This window comes from Pseudochaenichthys georgianus, chromosome 20, assembly GCF_902827115.2.
Source record: "Pseudochaenichthys georgianus chromosome 20, fPseGeo1.2, whole genome shotgun sequence".
Lineage (NCBI taxonomy): Eukaryota > Metazoa > Chordata > Actinopteri > Perciformes > Channichthyidae > Pseudochaenichthys > Pseudochaenichthys georgianus.
In genome coordinates this window covers 7512352-7533403 of record NC_047522.1, presented here as the reverse complement: position 1 = coordinate 7533403, position 21052 = coordinate 7512352, and the positions used below count along the sequence as shown (strand labels likewise).

General features: G+C 44.7%; 1 protein-coding gene across 1 annotated transcript in view; it reads right to left on the bottom strand.

Annotated features, from left to right (window-relative positions):
- Window positions 1-21052, bottom strand: part of pard3aa (par-3 family cell polarity regulator alpha, a) — a 295125-nt gene that overhangs the window by 77695 nt on the left and 196378 nt on the right. Inside the window, exon 22 of the mRNA XM_071206980.1 lies at window positions 20544-20769. Within this exon, the coding sequence (XP_071063081.1) occupies window positions 20544-20769 (226 nt within the window). The remainder of the gene's footprint in view (window positions 1-20543; window positions 20770-21052) is intronic.

Below are 21052 nucleotides of genomic sequence, written 5' to 3'. Positions count from 1 at the left end.
TTATGATAAGCAAACAAATCCAGCATTTCTTTAGGTAACAGTTTGTCAGGTTGGCACCAACAAGGCAATGTATGAAAGTATATGTGCATGAGGGGACGAAATAAGAAAGTCAATAAATATAATCACGATAAAGGACTGGAATTGTATTGATTGTTTGTATTTCATAACGTGACTGGATGTTGTTGTATCGTACACACAGACATTGATTATGATGTTCCACGTGGGATTTCTGTGCGGCCCTTTTCAATTGTACACAGAGAAACAGGAGAAATCATTAAGCCCTGCATCAATCCTAGTTTATTTTTTACCTTCCTCATTGCAGAGCTTCATTTGACAGTTTAAAAACTTTCCCTGAAAGCTACAAATAAATACATCAGACAAGTCTGACTTTCGGCCGGAGGAAGTGAATATATTCATGAAATGGGAGAGTGTTTCCCTCATGGATGTTTATTATTCTACTTTACATTAAAAGCAGCCAGGACCTTTGTGTATATGCTTTCTCTTTGCAGTGGCTGATTTGGAATTGTAATTGTCTTGAATGTGCTGTGGCCTGGTAGGGGATCCTGCTCTGTGGTAGCACAGAGTGCCCATGAGAGGCCAAGAGAGATATGTGGGTGCTTTTGTAGCACAGATAGCATACATTACCTGATTAATTAATCAACAAATGGCTCTAGTAAGGCATACAACTCTAGGCTGGGGCTGGGAATGCTAATAATAGTAAGCCTGCTATCTATCACCAGGGCAGGTGACAGCTTCCCTTGCCACACTTCAAGGACTTTCATTAACTTCCTGAGGGAAATTCACCTTCCTCCTTTCCTCTTCCAATATTGTTCACAGTCTCTTCTTGACCGCGCCACCCGGAAAACAGAAAAGAACCTTAGGGGAGACAAACTGCTGCTCAACTTTTTTCTTCTTTTGAATCAACATCAATACGTTGAGGGGATTTGTCATAGTAAAACATATTGGCGGATTAGACTGAGCAGCATTTCCCATATGAAAGGCTATTCCCCCATCGCTGGTGGCCTTAGAAGGAGGGCCCACATCAAAGCAAAAGGCGGAGGAAAGGGACGATACTACCAGAGCTATGAGAAGGCTATCGGGACACTTGCTGATTCGAAACATGGCTCTGCCCTTCACATGAACAGCCTGAGCCCTGCCAGTGGGGACCGTGGTGGAACACAGGATTAGACACCAAACCTCCACTGTAACCCAAATGTAATATTACTACACTGAACATTTTCTCAGCGCGAACACACGGAAAGTCCCTGGCACCAGTCTGTGTGTACAAACTGCAAAGTGTATTGACTTTCATACCTGTCTCTGGAAGCTAAGTGTCTCATTTGAGAAACGAGTGGAATCCAATAAAAAAACAGTAATGAGTTTATGAGTGTCGAGGGGGGGGGGAAACTCGGCTGTTTGTGTAAAACTATTGAGCCAGTGTTGGCATCCTGGCATATATTGGCGCTGGCATCAGGATAGTTGTATCGAGTGTGAGGTTGATGAGGCTTAATAATAAGATATTGATTGGCAGCCACAACTCATGAGTAGAATGACAATGGAGTAACTACAGTACATCTTGCAATGTTGGAAAGGGAACTTGTTTGGGCCTAAAAGCTTCACCAATGTATTTGTAATATGGCTGGATTGTAGGATAATTACATTTTTAAATAGCTATAGGAGACATTGATTCTGGCCTTGAGAACAGTAAGAAGAGTCAATAGAAGGGCGAGAGTTACGTAGTGATGTCTCTATTTTACAGAAGAAAACAAAGGAGTAGAATCAAGTGTGTGAGAGAGAAACTCCCTATGGAGGGAACTTTGGGATTCTAACCTTTGAAAGAACAATAAAGGGAAACCCAAAACAACATAATAAGACCACTTTAAGCATTCACTTACTACACATTTTCTCTGCATCTTTCAATTAATATTATTCTGTGAAATAGCTCTTGATAATGACTTGTGATGGTCACTATTTGAGCTACAGCTGGACCTCAAATGTCTATTATATCCAGGTAAACAATGATATGCTATTTACATTCTCATAAAGCTCTAATCTTATTTTTCCATTTCAGTTCAACAGACCAAAGCTCTGTTTAATGATCCGTTCCTAAGCATTTATCTCACTGAGGCAAACCCCAGGTGAGGGTGATGAATACACAAATGCAGAGGGGCCTTCAAAAGGAAAATAACGATTGTGAGGAGAGATATAGATCGCACAACCACCTGGCCTGGGTGGACAGGCATTCAGTTAGGATTACAGGAGCACAAACACAAAAGCTGAGCAAGATGCAGATTTGATCGGTGGAATAGTGATTTTTAGACTAACATAATGCAGGGGATATTTATAACCTTTAGGTTGCATGATGCTCTGCGCATCCATCACAGTGTTGCCCTGATAATGTCTGAATTGGCCATCAAACCTCATTTGGGTGGTGTGTAATTTAACATGTGTCAGTCATATACAATATATGCTTTATTAATGTTATGATGGCCACTGATGCGATGAAACATTGAGAGGGAAATTGAAGTGTTCAATCAAAGTGTCATGCCTGCTGACAACATCTCATAAAAGCAAACGTTTGCAAATACCTCACATTAAGGGTATTACTAAGTAGCTGGCTTTGCTGTACTGTGTGTGTCTGTTTTCACTATAAAGGAAGTCAGTAAATAGGTGCTCCATTCATTTTGATACATCCTCATATATCACAGAAAACAGAAGGGTTTATACCACTAACAGTGGACGCCTCATACATCATCTTTATCGATTTACATGGTAATAATACTTCAAGGCTGCAGACCAACAGAGGAATAAAAAGTCAAAGACAGAATTTCCAAGGAGGGAGAAAAAGTAAATTATGCAAAGCCTCAAAGCCACTTTGATTGTTACAATCATTTAATCTGGGGAGTAGATTTGAGAGAAGTTAATCTGTTTTGACATTTCCTGAGGGGAATTTGTGGTTTGCTCTCGGGAAGTTGCTGACTTAGGGAGAGAGGACAGCAAAAACAGCTGACTATTCCTCCTCCTAAAATGTTGTGTATTTTTCAGAGCGAGTGCGGGGAAGTGATGGACCACCTGGTTTGACCTCCCACATGAAGCGGTAAATCTTTTGGCATTAGTCAAATCTGCAAATGGAACAGGTGAGCCAGAAAGAAAAAGTGACTGCATCTATCAATTTGAGTAAGCGATGAGAAGATAATTTCAAGGGCAGACAAAGAGAATCATTATGGTTTCTGCTCGGCCAACCTGAAAGTGAATCCAAATCTCCTAAGGCAAAGTCCTCCGCAGACGTCTGATGTTGAGTCGGAGCCCCTATCCCCCAAAACTGTATTGGTCGCAGTCGGGAAAAATAAATAACTATGCCTCCACCCACTGCATTTCATGGTGATATTCTTTAAAGCACCATAATATTTTTTCTTCTCTCAAAGAAGAATCAAGAGAAGTTATTATCCTTTTATTGATGGTAAAAGTACACAACAGAGAGTAAAGACTAGCACATACCCACACACAAACAAACACACCTTTCCCTGTACAATGCAAGGGCATGTCAATATTAAACATTGCATGATTCCTTCACATTGTTTCACCTCGGGCAAAACCATGACAGTTGCATGTCATTTTAATAGTGCATTGTTAGGAAGGTCAGGCTGTCATCCTTCTCTCTAGCTAAGTGCTGTTGCAGCTGTGGTGAGTAAACACTCTCTAACTGGGGTGAGACACACAGATGCCTTGTAAAAAAAGTAAATCCAATAAGACAGTCAGAGAAAGAAAAAGGGAGAGTATTTTCTTTCTTCCCTGGGAATCACATTCTGACCCAGCGATCGTTAACATGCATTAAAGGGGCATTTGTAATCATCGAGTGGCCTTAGTGGTTTCCAGGGACACCAGCCCCAGAGATGTACAGGAGGATGTTCTCCCGTCATCCACCCAGACTCCAGCTACCGGCAGCCGATTATCCCTCTCCCTGAGGAACTCATTATCCGCAACCTGTAATGTCACTGCGGCTAAACCAGACCTAAAACTACTATTTGATGCATCTTCAGAAAAGCCGTTTCCTTCAAAGTGTAAGGAACACTGGAACCAGAGATTCATCAATGAAAGTGTAGAGTAAGGTAGCACTACCTTTGGGTTTTCACCATCATGATCAAAATAACAAGCCTTAATGCAGTTTCACATTCCACTGCCTTTTACAAAGACTCTGCCACTTACAGGTCACAGCCAGATATGACATCTCTGCGCTTTCACCTCATTGGACAAGGGCTGGCGCACAGTGAACCAATCGATTTACTTTTAAAGAAAGGGGGGGGGGGGGGGGGGATTGGGCTGCTGTTGATTGGCTGCAGCTTTAGAGGGATGATAGGCCCGATTCCTCCAGCAATGGTGTGAAAACAGTGGGGAAGGGTACAGGAGGAGGGAGGATGGGAGTTGAAATGGTTCATGCCGGGTGGGAAAGCAGCGTGTCGCGCACCGCGGAGGCATGACATGCATTTATTCATGACATCAGGCCTCGGCCCAGCAGGGGGACTACAGGGAGAAATGATTCTCACCAGATACTTCTACGCATCTTAGGTCTACCAGCAGAGCAAAGGAGACGGGTTCAAGGATGTTCCGTTTCAGTGACGCTCAACATAGTCTTTGCAAAAATAATGGGAACAAAATTACATTTAAATGACAGTCTTTTTCCCAAACAATATGGCCTTTTCTCACCTGTTTACCATAAAAAGGTTATTGTATGGAAATCAAGATTTTCTGGCAGGAATATAGATGGATGGAAATTGATGCTTTTCTACCGGTCAGAATAGTTTTATTGTTAAATGTATATTTTCTGTTCCTAGCCATGTCAGTTATTATTTCCTGTTATTTCTGCAACTTTGACAGTCAGGTCTTTCATCTGCGTATTCTATTTTTCGCACGTCCTTATAAGGATTTCTCTTCATGGCTTGCTTTGTTTTTCTTTCAAGTTTTTCCACTTACCTGAGTCTATATGTGTGTCTAATGACCAGATCAACAACTGCATTCCACCGCTCGTATAGATGTTACGAGACATAAATAGCCAAACACAAACAAAGCCTCACCAACAAAACTCCAAAGGAAAGAGGAGTAAGACACAAAAGAGTGTTTAGTATTCAATCCTACATATATTTTATCGTAACATACTATGTTTGTTTATGTCATTATTTGTGAAAGTGTGTGTGAGTGGGAGGAAGGTACGACACATTTTCCAAATTCCAGCAACATACTTAATCCGCTTTTATTAAAAACGTTTTTTTTCTAGCCACAGAGAGAATTTAAACACATAGATCTGCGTCAAAGTGATTGGCTGAAGATGTTCTCTGCTTTTAAACTAACACTATAAGCATCGAAGTGATTGTTGAACTGAATAAGGGTATATGTGTGTGGGAAGAGAGTATGTCTGTCTACAACAAAAAGTGATTGCATGTGTGTGGGTGTGTGTGTTTGAAAGAAGAAAAAATAACAGCATTCATCTGTTTTCTGTGTGCCAATTATTCATATTTAAGCAATTGTAGGTAGTTCACACAAGCACCTGTGTGTGTGTGTGTGTGTGTGTGTGTGTGTGTGTGTGTGTGTGTGTGTGTGTGTGTGTGTGTGTGTGTGTGTGTGTGTGTGTGTGTGTGTGTGTGTGTGTGTGTGTGTGTGTGTGTGTGTGTGTGTGTGTGTGTGTGTGTGTGTGTGTATGTGTGTGTGTGTGTTTATTTGTGTGTGCCTGTATATCAAGGGACAACTTGGCTTTTCCATATTTCAAACAGCCTGTGCAATACAAAGGAGGAGGCCCAGCGCAACATGATTGCCTTTAATGTTTCACATAAATCACTGAGTTATGTGTGTGCATGGGTTTGTGTGTGGGAATAGGGGAGGGGTGCGTTCGCACTCGATCAGAGGAACGTTTCAAAGCCATGACACCCCTGATTAAAGCCTCTCATTACAACACAAATAAACAGTCCAAACACATTCATACAGCCATTTGTTAAAGCGTATGAGCGCAGTGAGGGGGGAGTCTCTGAAGGGCAATTTACATAGAAACACTTGAGAAGCTGCGAGGGAAGTTCAGGTGTTGGGTTTGGCATTGTGTGTGTGTGTATGCGAGTTGGTATTTATCACTTTTTGGGGACATACATCTGTTTACATAGCCACTTCATGGGGGCACATCGTGGTGGTAGTAGCACATTTTGATCAGGCATCTTGATCAGGCAAAGGCATCACCCTTCACACTTTATTTGTCTCCCTTTATGTTTAGACAAACTCATAATGAGTTGCCAAATGCCTGTGCTAGCCACAACCAATGCACGCCCAAACATAAACATGATCTCACAAGCTCATTTACATATAGCCAGTCACAGTTAGCTAATGCTTAACCAACTTAGCCCACAGACTCACAGGAATGGCAATGAGGAAACTGGGAGAGAGGGGAGGGAGGGGGCAGTGTTGTGGTTTCTCAGTGGAAGAGCTACAGTAGGTGGCTCAGGCTGTGACCTAGATTCAGTACGGCACACTGCATTCCTAATGGACCATTTTGATCAGTGCCACTCTCTGTATCCTCAGCTAGGCGGCTGCCACATGCCTCAAAGACAAAAAGTCAGCATTTTGCAAACACAGCATCTAAAGAATGCTCAGCTCTTTTAATGATGCCAACCGGAATTGTGGATGTGGAAGAACCACAGCAGGGAAACAGTGCAGGATTTTGGGATAGCTATACAAATACCACTTGTGTCAAAAAACATTCACTGATAATAGGTATGGCTATTTATTTACAGCTGATTTCCTTTTGTATAACTGAAAACCAGTAAGGTGGGAAGAAATAGTGTATTATTATTATTGTCGTCAAATATTATTCTACCTTCTCTCTTTTCTTCTAATTTGTGTTTTGATAACTCTTCGCTTCGCACACTTATTTCCCGTGTAATTTAAATACTGATAAGTTTGCAGACAGGTGTGTTTTGTGACGCCCCAAATGCCTGAATTCCAAGGTGCTCACCTAAAGAACAGGCGAGGGGGAAACGTGAGGCAGGTTTTCTGTCTGGTAAACGTCAGACTTTGAAATACAGGCATGGACACACACCGGGCCCAGCAGAGGCGCTGATCCGTGATATATATCCCTCCCAGCATTCAGAGGGAGACGAGAGAGGTCTTTCTGTCAATGCCACAATGAATCTCCAGGGCAGCTGGGAGGGAGGAGGGGTGAGGCATAGGGCGGATATATGGAAGAAGAGAGGGAGGGAGTGACAGTAATTGTGAGTAAAGTGAGGATGAGGGAGAATAGGAACCCCATGGATAGTGACTGTACATCACACAGAGGTTAAATAAATAACCCTCGACACTCCCCCTCAGTCTACTGTGGTATCAAACTGCTGGTTCTCCAAAGCAAATTCAATTATAAGCAGACCTACAGTATGTATGTCAAATTAAAAACATGCTATACAGTATGCAGCAAGTCAAGAAATCATTTATATAACCTTAGCACAATTACTGTAAACAAATGAGGCAGCGAGATCAATAAGATCATGTGCAGCCTCTACCCTTACTCCACAAGTCATTTTTGATTGCAGACACGCAGAAGGATATAGGTAATTTATAGCACGAACAAAAAGGATGGGTGTTTTGGGAAAAGATCACTTTCACACATTAAATAATCAAGTAAAGCAAGAAAGAAAACCTTATTGATCAAAGGAAAAACATCCTACTGCAGAGGGGCTTTTGGTATGAAACTCCATTCAACCATGACAAACTACCATTTTGAAGTTGATATACAACTGACACCAGACAATACAATAAGGGATCAATATTACGGACAACAGGGCCAATATTGGGACATTTTGGAAAACTCAAGATTAAATGCAGTGTATACAACATTCAATGCCAAATGTCATTGGACGCCCACTATGGACCTTAGTCCTATATAAAATATGCTGGATCTACAGTTAAAAATGTAAATGGCCAGAATTTACAAAGCACCTTTCTACCTTCACAAGACAAATTGCATTACAATTTGCCTCTCATTCACCGAAATCACTTTCATATTTTCCCATTTGGCATAGCTAAATGATCTATAGAGAATCCCTACTAGTTCCCTGGAGGAGCCGGGGATCAAATTGCCAACACTGTGATACAAAATGAGCCCAAAGGTGCCCAAGTTCAACTTATCAAGTGCTAAACCAGACTGTTGGATCTGCAGCTGGAAATATTACCTGCTATGTAATGTTGTGGACTGTTCAGTCCTTTATCACACATTCCTTCTCTCTCCCTCAGCTTTGCATTCACCTCCTTCCTGAATCACTAACTAGAGGAAGTTTACACATGTTGGTATGGCAGTGAGAGCCCAATTAAGATTCCTACATGACAAACATAGAGAGGAACGCAATCCTGATCCAGCCATGGAATAAATCTCCATTTCTCTGACACTTTCAACAAAGACAGAAAAGAAGATCAGACTGGGAACGACAGGGAGAAAGAGAGGGGAGGAAGAAATAGACAATTTCACTTTACATGCCGAACACATGTCGAGACGCTGACAGAACAAGAGGAATAAGATAAGATAAGATGGATATATATGGATAAGGAATACGGTTCCTGGCTTTAATTGGTTGCCTTTGATGGAAATCAGAAGTGTAATTCAACATCGATTGATATCACCTTTGTAATTCTAAAGCAATTTTCCATGTTTTATCTTCCTTGTCTTCACTGTGAGTGTTTCTCTCCCCATACCCATCCTCTCACTCACATGTTAAGGGGTGTGCACACATCAGCAGGTGGGAACTCCGTGGATGGGAAAGGTCATTTCAGCCAAAGGCCTCAATTTCATTACATGCTAAGCCTAGTGGATGGGTGAGCAGACTAGCAATGAGTTGTCCTGTAGCAGGCAGCCCACTTCATTTGCATAGCGCATAGGGGGAAATAAATAGGTTCTCCACTGTGTATTTCACACCTCTGTTTCTGTAATATCAAGCATGCTTTGAATCCCTAATTCAACGTATCCTTTTTCTCCCAAGAGCAAAACATACAGTTGATATGGTTTATTATTGGGGGTGTATTAGTGATTTATTTGTACTATTTAGAAAAAACTAAATGGGATTATGCCGTTGTCAGATCTTTGTCTGTGTCTTTAATGTTTTCTCATTATTTCTAAATCTGCCTGTCCTCGGAGAGTCGACTTGCATTGAAACAGTCTTTTTCTGATTGATCAAAGCGATCTGGGCCAGAGTGAAAAAATATCATCAAAGGGGAACCAAAGTATCTTAAAGTGTGAAATACAAATATCAAATGGAGAGGGAGGAAGTGAAGGCAAATCCGACAGTTTCAGTTTGGAACATCAGGGTTGATTAAAGACAATAAGGGGAGGGTAAGATGGAGACTAAAGTCAGAAAAATAGCTAAAGTGTTAAGAGAAAGGAGAACGTGTTGGAAGAAGAAATACTAGGAGCCTTGGGTTTCTATTGGTGGTTCTGGGTCCACTGGGGTTGGATCATTAGTAGTCAGTGGCCTGGAGTATGGAGGGGTGCACTGTTACACTTAATTTGAGCTCTTTAATAACACACTTTATGAATTCAGTCATATTTGCAGCCCTCTGCCTGAGACGCAGCGTGAGAGACATCGGTGTATCTCATTTCAGGCCGACAAGATTTCAGATTCAATTAATTCCATCGTGCTACAACACCGCGACACACACACACACACACACACACACACACACACACACACACACACACACACACACACACACACACACACACACACACACACACACACACACACACACACACACACACACACACACACACACACACACACACACACACACACACACACACACACACACACACACACACACACACACACCACACACACACACACACACACACACACACACACACACACACACACACACACACACACACACACACACACACACACACACACACACACACACACAGACAGAGAGAGAGTCTCCCCATGCTTCAAGGTCTATCTCGGAGCACTACATGATCATTCTAAACCTAATTACTTCAGAGCTGTCTGATGGAGGCCCAGTGCTGCCCAATCACATTTGCATCGAGTGGCCAAAAGCAGAGGAAGTGTGGCCGGACAGCCAGCCCCCCCCCCATGCATGAAACAACCATTTCTCGTGTGATGGCTGGCGTCGCAGATAATTCTCTTCTCCCCCTCCTTAATCATATCACTCGGCCTCTCCCTATATCTAAATGCTCCACCCTCCACCCTGACACCTCACACAAACCTGTACTTCTGTTAACCTGCCGTACATTAGAGTTCTGTTGTTTTAGTCTCTTTTAACATGGCGGCGCGTGCACAACGTGAGGCTCAGCGTCTCTCTAGAATTAGCAAAATAGTATTTATTTGTCTACTTTTATTAAGTTTGTTCACTCGGAACAGCCTTTCACTAACTTCATACAGCCGACAACAGCTCCTGGACATTGGACTACTATGCCACTCCAACTCTTTAACAGATGATCTCCGTATCATTCCGGAGATCGCCAGATCACCGGAGCCTGCTCAGTCTACTCTGCCGAGCGGAAGTGCCCACAGGCGGCGTAGAGACCGTAAACAAAGGCGGGGGAAGCGAAGAGGGCTAACGCCCATCTAATGGGGTGACGTAGAAGATTTTTAAACTTCGCCGAACTGCATTGTGGGGAGCATGGCATGGCTTTGCAAGCATCACGAGCATCTATCGGCATCAAAAGTTGAACAATGTTCAACTTTTGAGGCTTGATGCTTGGCATCAGTCAATCAAATCCCGCGTATGCAAATCTGACAGTACAAGCGCTAGCCAATCAAACCGCATGTATGCTGGGGGAGACTACGCAGGTAATTTCCTCATATTAAAAAAAATGGAGCGGTAGTGAATCACCCGGTGCTGTATGATCAGTCTCTGTTCACCTACCAGGATACAAACCGGAGGAGCGAGGCATGGAGGGAGGTGGCAGAGACAGTGGGTGAAACTGGTAGGTTTTCGCTGTTTGGGGAGTTTATATCCAGTTTACTTCGTTTTAACATTGCTATTGCTTTGTATGCCGGGGGCGGGCGGGAGATTCCTGATTGGTTGTTGGTCGCGAGAAATCGCCAAGCCTCAGACACGCCCAGCTTCAATATTTGTTGATGCCTGTAGTGTAGACGGACCGTAACGGTACGTCCACACAGCAGCTTTTCAAAAATCTTGAAAATCTTGGAGCTGGGCGTGTCTGACAGCTTGGGGATTTTTTGCGAGCAATGCGACCAACAACCAATCGCATGAATCTCCCGCCCCCGACATACAAAGCAAAAAACCCCAGGGATTTTATGCGAGCAATATATATATATATAAACTCCCCAAACAGGCGAAAACCTACCAGTTTCACCCACTCTCTCTGCCACCTCCCTCCATGCCTGGTTCCTCCGGTTTGTATCCCGTTAATAGTTCTGGTCGTAAAGAACCGGGTGATTTGCTACTGTAATTTCTCGTTTGGAATATGAGGAAATGAACTGCGGTCTGGTTCTCCCTGCTTACACGCAGTTTGATTGGCTAGCGCTTCTACTGTCAGATTTGCATAAACATGTTTGATTGGCTGACGCTTCCAGCTCAGCTTCAAAAGTTGAACATTGCTCAACTTTTGAATCCTGGAAATCCTGGAAATCTTCGCTTCGCTCCCCCACAATGCAGTTCGGCGAAAAGCGAGGCAAAGTGACGTCATCCACATTCAAAGTCAATGGGCAGAGAAGCGTTGGAAGCGTTGGAAGATTCGTCTAAAGCTGCTGTGTGGACGTACCGTAACGGCCCGTCTACACTACAGGCATCAAAAAATCTTGAAGCTGGGCGTGTCTGAGGCTTGGCGATTTCTCGCGCCCAAGGCGACCAACAACCAATCAGGAATCTCCCGCCCGCCCCCGGCATACAAAGCAATGTTAAAACGAAGTAAACTGGATATAAAATCCCCAAACAGGCGAAAACCTACCAGTTTCATCCACTGTCTCTGCCACCTCCTTCCATGCCTCGCTCCTCTGGTTTGTATCCCGGTAGATGAACAGAGACTGATCATACAGCACCGGGTGATTCACTACCGCTCCATTTTTTTGAATATGAGGAAATGACCTGCGTACTCTCTCCCAGCATACACGCGGTTTGATTGGCTAGCGCTTGTACTGTCAGATTTGCATACGCATGATTTGATTGGCTGATGCCAAGCATCGAGCCTCAAAAGTTGAACATTGCTCAACTTTTGATGCTCGCGATGCTTGCAAAGCCACGCTCCGCTCCCCACAATGCAGTTCGGCGAAGATTCAAAATCAACTACGTCACCCCATTCAAGTGAATGGGCCAAGCGTTGCCGCTTGGCAGTGGGCGTGTCTTGAGCTTGGGGAGTCAACGTGAGCAACACGACCAACAACCAATCACATGAATGTCCCGCCCCGGACATACAAAGCAAAGCATTCATGCTACATCCATGCTGGCTAAATATACCGTCTATGCTTGCTAGCTGTCCATTCAAACGAAGTACACTGGATATAAACTCCCCAAACAAGCAAAAACCTACCAGTTTCCCCCACTGTCTCTGCCACCTCTCCCCATGCCTGACTCCTCCGGTTTGTATCCCTGTATGTAAAGAGGGACTGGTCATAGAGTACCGGGTGATTCCCTACCGCCACGATAATTTTCTCCTCCATTTTTTGACATATGGGAAATAACTGCGGTCTGGCTCTCCCAACATACACGCGGTTTGATTGGCTAGTGCTTGTACTGTCAGATTTGCATACGAGGGATTTGATTGGCGGCAAAAGTAGAACATTGCTCTACTTTTGCAGCGAGCACCGCGAGAGAAGCTATGCTTTGCTCCCACAATGCAGTTCGGCGAATCGTGACGTCACCCCATTCAAAGTGAATGGGCAGAAGCGTTGAAGCGGCAACGCACGCCGCCGTGTGTAGGGGCCGTAAGAGCTAGACTGAAGCTAACACCGCATTGGCTCGCCCTACCCAGCATTTTCCTCGCCAATCTGCGGTCTATAATGAACAAAATGGATGAGATACGACTACGCATCGTCAACCACAAATGGATGATGGACTGCAACATCATGATCTTCACGGAAACATGGCTAAACAGCGGCTTTCCCAATAGCGCCGTTGAGCTAACTGGGTGTTACCTCTTCAGAACAGACAGATCAGCTGACGACTCCGGTAAGACCAGGGGAGGGTGACTGTGCATGTATGTAAACAAAGCATGGTGTACAGACTCTGCTATTGTCAGCAGTCACTGCTCAGCTCATCTGGAATATCTTTTTATTAAATGCAGACCCTTCTATCAACCCAGAGAGTTCACAGAAATCCTAGTAATAGCCGTATATGTAGCCCCGGATGCTAATGCTAAAATTGCAATGAAAGAACTACACACAGCCATTAGCCAACAACAAACTGCACACCTTGAGGCAGCTTTCATTGTTGCGGGTGATTTTTAATCACTCCAGTTTGAAGACTGTACTCCCCAAATTCCGACAACATGTCTCCTGCCCCACGAGAGGCAACAAAACATTAGATCATGTTTACACCAACATGGCCAATGCATACAATGCCATCCCCCTTCCCCACCTGGGTCAGTCTGACCACCTCTCACTGTTCCTTTACCCCACATACACACCACTCATCAAACGTGTGAAACCCACAGTGAGGACTGTCAAGGTATGGCCTGAGGAGGCAGACTTTATGCTACAGGACAAGTTTCAACACACAGCCTGGAGTGTGTTTGCCACCCAGGCCACCGTGGATTCCCATACAGACATTGACCACTACGCCTCCTCCGTACTGGACTACATCAGCACCACCACCAAGCAGATAACAACGTACCCAAACCAGAAGCCGTGTATGAATAAAGAAGTTCGCCAACTACTGAAAGCACGAAACATCGCCTTCAGATCAGGTGACGAACGGGCTTACAGTTTATCCAGGGCTCACCTAAAGAAGGGCATTAGGAAGGCCAAGCACTGCTACAAACTGAGGATTGAGGAGCACTTCAATAACTCCGACCCCCAAAGAATATGGCAGCGCATTCAGGCCAACACTGACTACAAACCCACTACCCCCTCTCTCCCGTCAAACGCCGTCTCCTTCCTCAACGAGTTGAATGATTTCTATGCTCGCTTCGACAGGGACAACCAGGAGACAGCCACTAAGGCTGTTCCCCCTGCAGACCATCAGCCCCTCACACTATCACCTTCTGACGTCTTCACCACACTGAGCAGGATTAATGCACGCAAGGCTGCTGGACCCGAGGGCATCCCAGGCCGTGTTCTCAGGGCCTGTGCTGGGCAACTGACTGAAGTGCTTCGAGAAGTTGGTCCTAGCACAGCTTAAATCCCGCCTATCACCGACACTGGACCCCCATCAATTTGCACGGATAGGAGCACGGAAGATGCTGTTTCCATAACACTTCACACCGTCCTCTCATATCTGGAATAAACCAACTCCTATGCAAGACTGCTGTTCATCGACTTCAGTTCAGCCTTCAACACCGTCATCCCCTCTAAACTAATCACAACACTCAATAACCTGGGCATCGACGCCCTCCTTTGTAATTGGATTTTAGATTTTCGAACCAACAGACCCCAGCATGTCAGGTTGGATAATTTCTCTTCCATGACCCTCAGCCTAAATACCAGTGTTCCACAAGGCTGCGTGCTGAGCCCCCTCCTCTACTCCATCTTCCCCCACGACTGTACCCCTGTACATGGTTCAAACACCATCATCAAGTATGCAGACGACACAACGTGATCGGCCTCATCCACAACAACGATGAGACGGCCTACAGGGAGGAGGTTCAGCATCTGACTGAGTGGTGTGCTGACAATAACCTGGGCCTTAACACAACAAAAACAAAATAACTCATTGTGGACTTCAGGAAATCGAAAGGCAACACACACACTCCCATCCACATACATGGAATGGCGGTGGAGCGTGTGTCTCGCTTCAAGTTCCTGGGAGTCCACATATCCGATGACCTCTCATGGTTCAACAATACCACCAGCATAGTAAAGAAGGCTCACCAGCGTCTCTTCTTCCTGAGGAGACTAAAGAAAGATCACCTCTCTCCTCAGATTCTGGTGAACTTTTATCGTTGCACCATTGAGAGCATCCTGACCAGCTGTATCACAGCCTGGTATGGGAACTGCACAATGCTCAATAGGAAGGCATTGGGTGACGAAAATCGCCCAACACATAATCGGTGTCCCACTCCCTGCCATCGAGATACGGATACGGTGTTTGCAGAGGGCGCACAACATCTTCAAAGACACCTCTCATCCTGCAAACTATCTGTTTGTCCTCCTACCCTCGGGTAGGAGGCCTCGTGAGCCTCCGGTTCAAGAACAGCAGGTTCAGGGTCAGTTTCTTCCCCAGGGCTGTTACCCTGCTGAACTCTGCCCGCTGATAGACTCAAGCCCATACCCACCACCCACCTGTTTATATATTTTACTGTCAATGCCGTTTACACTGTATATATTCATCTGTTTATGGCCTATTTATACTTATTCTATTTATAATAATTCCATGTATAATTATTCTCATTATGTAGACTCCTGCACTGCTTTTTTGCACTTCTGGTCAGATGCCTAAACTTACATTTCGTCACTAGTACATGTACTACGTAATGACAATAAAGTTGAAACAAAAAATGGCCACTTTAAAGTCCTTGCAATCATGCGCCAGCTTTAAGGACACAGGGGGAAAGTACTTCTGAAAAGAGGTTTCTTTCAAGGAAGTTGAAAAAGCTAACCCCCTCTCTGTAAAGTGCCCTTGGTGACATGATATTTCTTTTAACTTGGCAGTCATTTGAAGGTGATATTGAGGTATGACTTTGCACTTGCCAAATCTGCCAAAGTCCAATACTAAATTCTCTCTAAAACATGTATCTGTGACAAGGGAATTCTGTGAATCACTTTGCTTTAGCAAGCTCCATAAGAGGTCCAAGAGGTCAAGGTCAGCCTCCCAAAAGTGCCTCTGACAGGAAGTCACATTGTCACATATGAAAAAGCACTTCCATGTAGTTAATAATCTTCCACGATGAGACTTGACAAGCAACTTCTCTAATTATTGACCACCTTGCTGAGCTGAAGTTTATCCTTGCATCACCATCCAGACCATGATGTGTTATATTTCTTCTTGTTATTACCTTTTGCTGCCTGTCTCAGATTCCTCACTTAACTCCAGTCATCCACGTCAATGCTCCAGCTTGATGCTGTGCCCTGTGCCTGCATTAACAACCTCAGCTCAGACATTATGATGAGTGAGGAAGAGCAAAATAAGAACAATTATCATTTTCTCTTAGATTACACTCGGCAGATATCAGGGCCCACATGTGGAGGCAGCTAATTGCTGTCTCCAAATCCACTGTGCCATAATACTACAACCATATGTGAGCTATTCTGTGTGTGGCTGGGGAAGTTTGAGGCGGAGAGGGGTGCGTCATACAGAAAAAGAGTGTATGCTGTTACATCAGATACGCCCTTGGTTGTGTGTGTAAAGAAAAAAAAAGCCAGGCTAATGCATGTGTCATGTTGGTGTACTGATGAACGTACTCGCCATCAGCTGTTCACACCCACACGAGCAGAAATAATCATATGGTAAGAAGACACGGAGCGGAGCAGCAACACGTCAACTACCTACTCACATGCTACGCATAAGGCCATCGTGCTTTTGTGGCATGGTATTCATATTTTAGGCACACTCACACATGCATGCAACATACACATGAGTGTGCCAACCCCCCAACACTCTGGTGCTCCCAGCAGTTCCACAGTGCCCAAGAATAATAAAGATTGAAGGATAGAAAGCATCCCTCCACTCCAGCTTTCAATGCTTTCCTTTCCACTCCACACCCCTCTCTCCCGCATCTCTCCACGTAGCCTCGAGTGAGGCTGCATCTGCACGGAGGCAGACGAGGTCCCTGGGGTGATGGAGGATGGGGGGTGGGGGGGTGAGGAGAGGGGGGTGCACGGCTGTCACACTGAGCTCCAGTGTCGGCTGATGGCTCGGCGTGAGGCATGCCACTTATCAGATTGGTGGGGAGGGTAGGAGTCAGGGGGGGTGGGGGCAAGGGTAACTGTGTGCGCGGGTGAGGAATCACAGGGGAGAGAGGGTGAGGGTGATGCCAGAGCCCATTAACACATCTTTTGATCAGTACACACACAGGCAAACATGGATTGCACACACACATGCACATTTAAATGAACCTTGAACACACACACACACAGCAAAATTGCCAGAGATCCTCAATCCTCCCTACAGGCAGACGGTAGCCCAATGCCGTGACTGCCGCTGTGAAACGCCCCTTCTCCTCATTCCGTCTCTCCTTTTCATCCTCCTTTCCCACTCTCCCTTGGTGCCCCAGTTCACTCCAGTGCACACGCTCCCTCTCCCAATCGGCCCCTCCCCCCCACCTCTCTGGCCCCCATTCCCAGTCCCAACCATGCCTTCCATTTTTACGGCCTTCACTCGCTTGTCTCCTCCATGCAACTGTACTGGCAACAAGCATTTCCAGCGCTCTTGTGAAAAATACATTAACACCCTCATAAATGTATTGAGGTATATAAACATGAATGTGCACACACACAAACACACAAACTCAAGGCAAAAACGACCACCTCAGAATCAAATTAACTCAATAAAATGTAATGTTTTACTTTTTTTTGACAACTAATCACTGAACTCTATGATAAATGATGGGGAGTTTTTTTCCATGTGCCTAAACAACAGGGTCACGCACATGTAAACACATCAAGAGATGGAGATGAGGCTTTGATGGAAGAGGTCAGTCAGTCTCAGAGCAGAAAAACAACACCTCATTAGGCATGTTAAAGGGAGTCTGCAGGCCGGGCCGGGACATTGTTGTCTGCTACCATGCTAACAGAGCCCTGGGCAAAGCTTCAACATATAAACAAACCTGATAGGATCAGAAAGTAATGATCACATGTTATCCACTAGAAAGGACATGAATAATCCCATATAGCCCTGCACGCCCCTATATACCAATGGATGCAGACATGGACGCAGTGATACATGCTTGAGCATACATCCCTGAAATAACAGTGATGTCAGGATGCCCAGGGCTGGTTCTTTATCCTATGCATGCATACACATTGCTCTCCATTCATAAGATTATAAGCTATTCATTACTGGATGGTACTGCATACCAGTATTCATGCTATAGGCAGTACAGTATATTTCCTGAGAGGCAGGGGTTCTGCACTGACACGTCTTTACTTTGAGCTGTAGGCAGTCAATTTACTTTCCATCACGCACTCACACACTTTCAGTCGTTCTTGCACTCACAGTATTTATCTCACGGCCTCTCGCTCTATCTTCCCTCTCTCTCCTTATATTAGGCCATCCTCCTTTCCCCTGGCTCCGATGTTAATGCACTCCCAATCAGGCTGTCCATTAAGCAGACGTGCACTACACGTTCATCAGGCCGTCCAAAGGCCGCATGCAAATGAGCTCAAATTGCAGTGCGCTGCAAACTTCTTGAAATCTCCTTAGCGGAAGAACGTGAGTATAAGACATGCATTTGTGAGAAAATGCGGGAGAAATCGAGTGCCTGCTCGTCTATTTTATGCAAATGACAACCACGGAGACAAGTATTACAAAGGATTAACCCAACCAGGGTGTCTTTTTGATGTTTTCGATGCAATGACGAGACACTCATATGTGAAACTTGCTGATGTAAAATATATCCTTGATTCATAAGCCTGAGAGTGTTGAGTTTCTGTCAGCCAATCCCTTTCCTCATGCACAGTGAAACTTCTCCATTTTGAAACACTGTCAAAACTTTTGGTTTTTCACTAGCTTTTCCTCTCCTCCCTTTTTGACCGCTAGGCATTACACATCAGTACATTCTGTTCTTTACGAAAAAGTTTGTTATTGTATCCAGTGGGACGCATTTATTCTCACCTCAGTTCCTCGCAAACTGTAACTTTCTAAACCGGTACAGGGATAGAATAGAAAAGGGCTGTGTGGGGGCTGTTACAGATTTAAGTAGAAGAGTGTTTGATGTAAAAACAAGGAGTAGGAGAAAGAAGGAAGCGGAGAGACACTCTTGTTCAGAATGCTGCCTCTTTGCATTCAGGTGGCAAATGGCCTGGCGTTAAAGGCATGGAGCGGGGGGGTGTCAGCGAGGCCTGCCGCGTGCCAACTCCTAAGTGGCGGTGGCACTCAAAGATAATGAAGAACGATGATGAGGGCGAGGAGGGCATGCCGAGGGCTCACGTGCACATTTAAAAAAATCACCCAGCAGTCACCTATCAAGCTCCGCACACAGCCACTCAAAAAGGTTTGCCAACGGCGCTGATTGCATGTCACCGAGTGTCAAACCTGGGCTCAACTTTCCACTTTCCTTCAGTAATCCAGCCCACTTCTCTGCGTGTTCTCTGTGAACATACGTTACTCATGCCTGGTGTGAAAAAGAAGGTAAGTCATTATGCAGTCACACCACATGATGCGAAAAAATAAGGGTAACAGGAGAGTGAAAAGAATGGAAGATAAGCGAGTTCCCTGCATTCCTCCATCGTGACCTCGAAACACACTTGTCGTCTTTATTGTTCATTACCGAGCCGTGCGCCGCGATACGCTAACTAATCCCATTAAACTAATCCACATGAAAACAACTTACGGCACGATAACAGCTCGTACCGCCTCCACTGTTAATTTATGCCATATTCAAATATGCCATAAATTGAAATAATTAATGTGACTCCCCCACTAATTTTCTTGTGGCAGGGATACAGGATGGATACCCGCAGGATGTTTATTTTCATCCACATTCTTGTTGCCCACATTTCCTATTATTGTCCATGTACATGTCCAAGTCACGATCATTTTTTGCTAATAATGTTTTTGCCAATTAGTTAATTAAAGGCAGTGGAAATATATTTGTTCTCTGATTGGCATACATACAACCATTACATTTCCCCTCAGAGTTGCTTGGTTTGAAGCCACCCCTTAACACATGTTGTATGTAAGGTGTCAACATGACGTTGAAGACCTACAGCAGGTGACGTATCCCAGGATAGTCTAGCTCTAAAATCTTGTTACCGCGTGATGTGACAGCAATAACCAGCCACAGGCAACAATTCCTACCCACGATCGATTTTATTATCTTTAAAAGCTCTTTTATTCCAAGAACCAAATCACAGCTCCAACAATAGCACCCGTATGGGCCCGATACATTGCCTGCTGGTTAACAAATACTGAGTTTGTTTGGAAAGAAGAAGCGTCCACACGGTTAATGAATAAAACATGTTGCCCTTATTAAAAATAATCTGGCTCAAAAGAACCAGAGGCCCTTGAGGTCGATAACTCCCCCTCCCCTCCATCCCCTCCCTGCATCTCCCAGGGTTCAAGGAGAGAGGTCCCTGATTAGCAGTGGCAACATCCAGAGAATGCATTCAAATTCTGAATGATCAAGCGGTGAGTGTGTTGAGTGGAATTAAATAAAGCAGATAGCGTTTGGTGTTTGGGGCTACACAGGGGAGAGTTTAGTATTTTGAGATGAGCTGTCTTACCTGAACATCTCGCCCAGGCCCTTCAGCACGCCTTTCTTGGCTTTGCTCTTGTCTCTCTCCCTCTCTTTATCCCGTTCAGGTTTTTTCTTTTCCTTGCCTCCAACCTTGTCTTTTTGTCTGTCATCTTTGGAAAGGTTGCCGTTCATCCCTGGTCCCAAATTGAGGTCGCTGCTGGTGGACATCGACTCGCGACCTGATCTGGAGCTTTCCTCCATGTCCTCGTCCACTGGAGGGAACAGATAAGGGGGAAGGGAGAGGTGTTACACGTTGATATTGAGTGGAGGATAGTGCAGCACGCTCACAATAACACAGGGATAATAAGAACAAAGTATAACTTCCACTTGACTCCCTGTGGATCACAGAAACCCCATTTGAAAACAGCACATCAGAACCCCACTGTCTTTTTTATATAACAAAGACATAGTTCTTTCATCAGATAAACCGTTGGAAGAAAAACTGTGTCCCACAAGGTATGGCAGCTTTGAACAAAACGCACTGAATGCATGCGC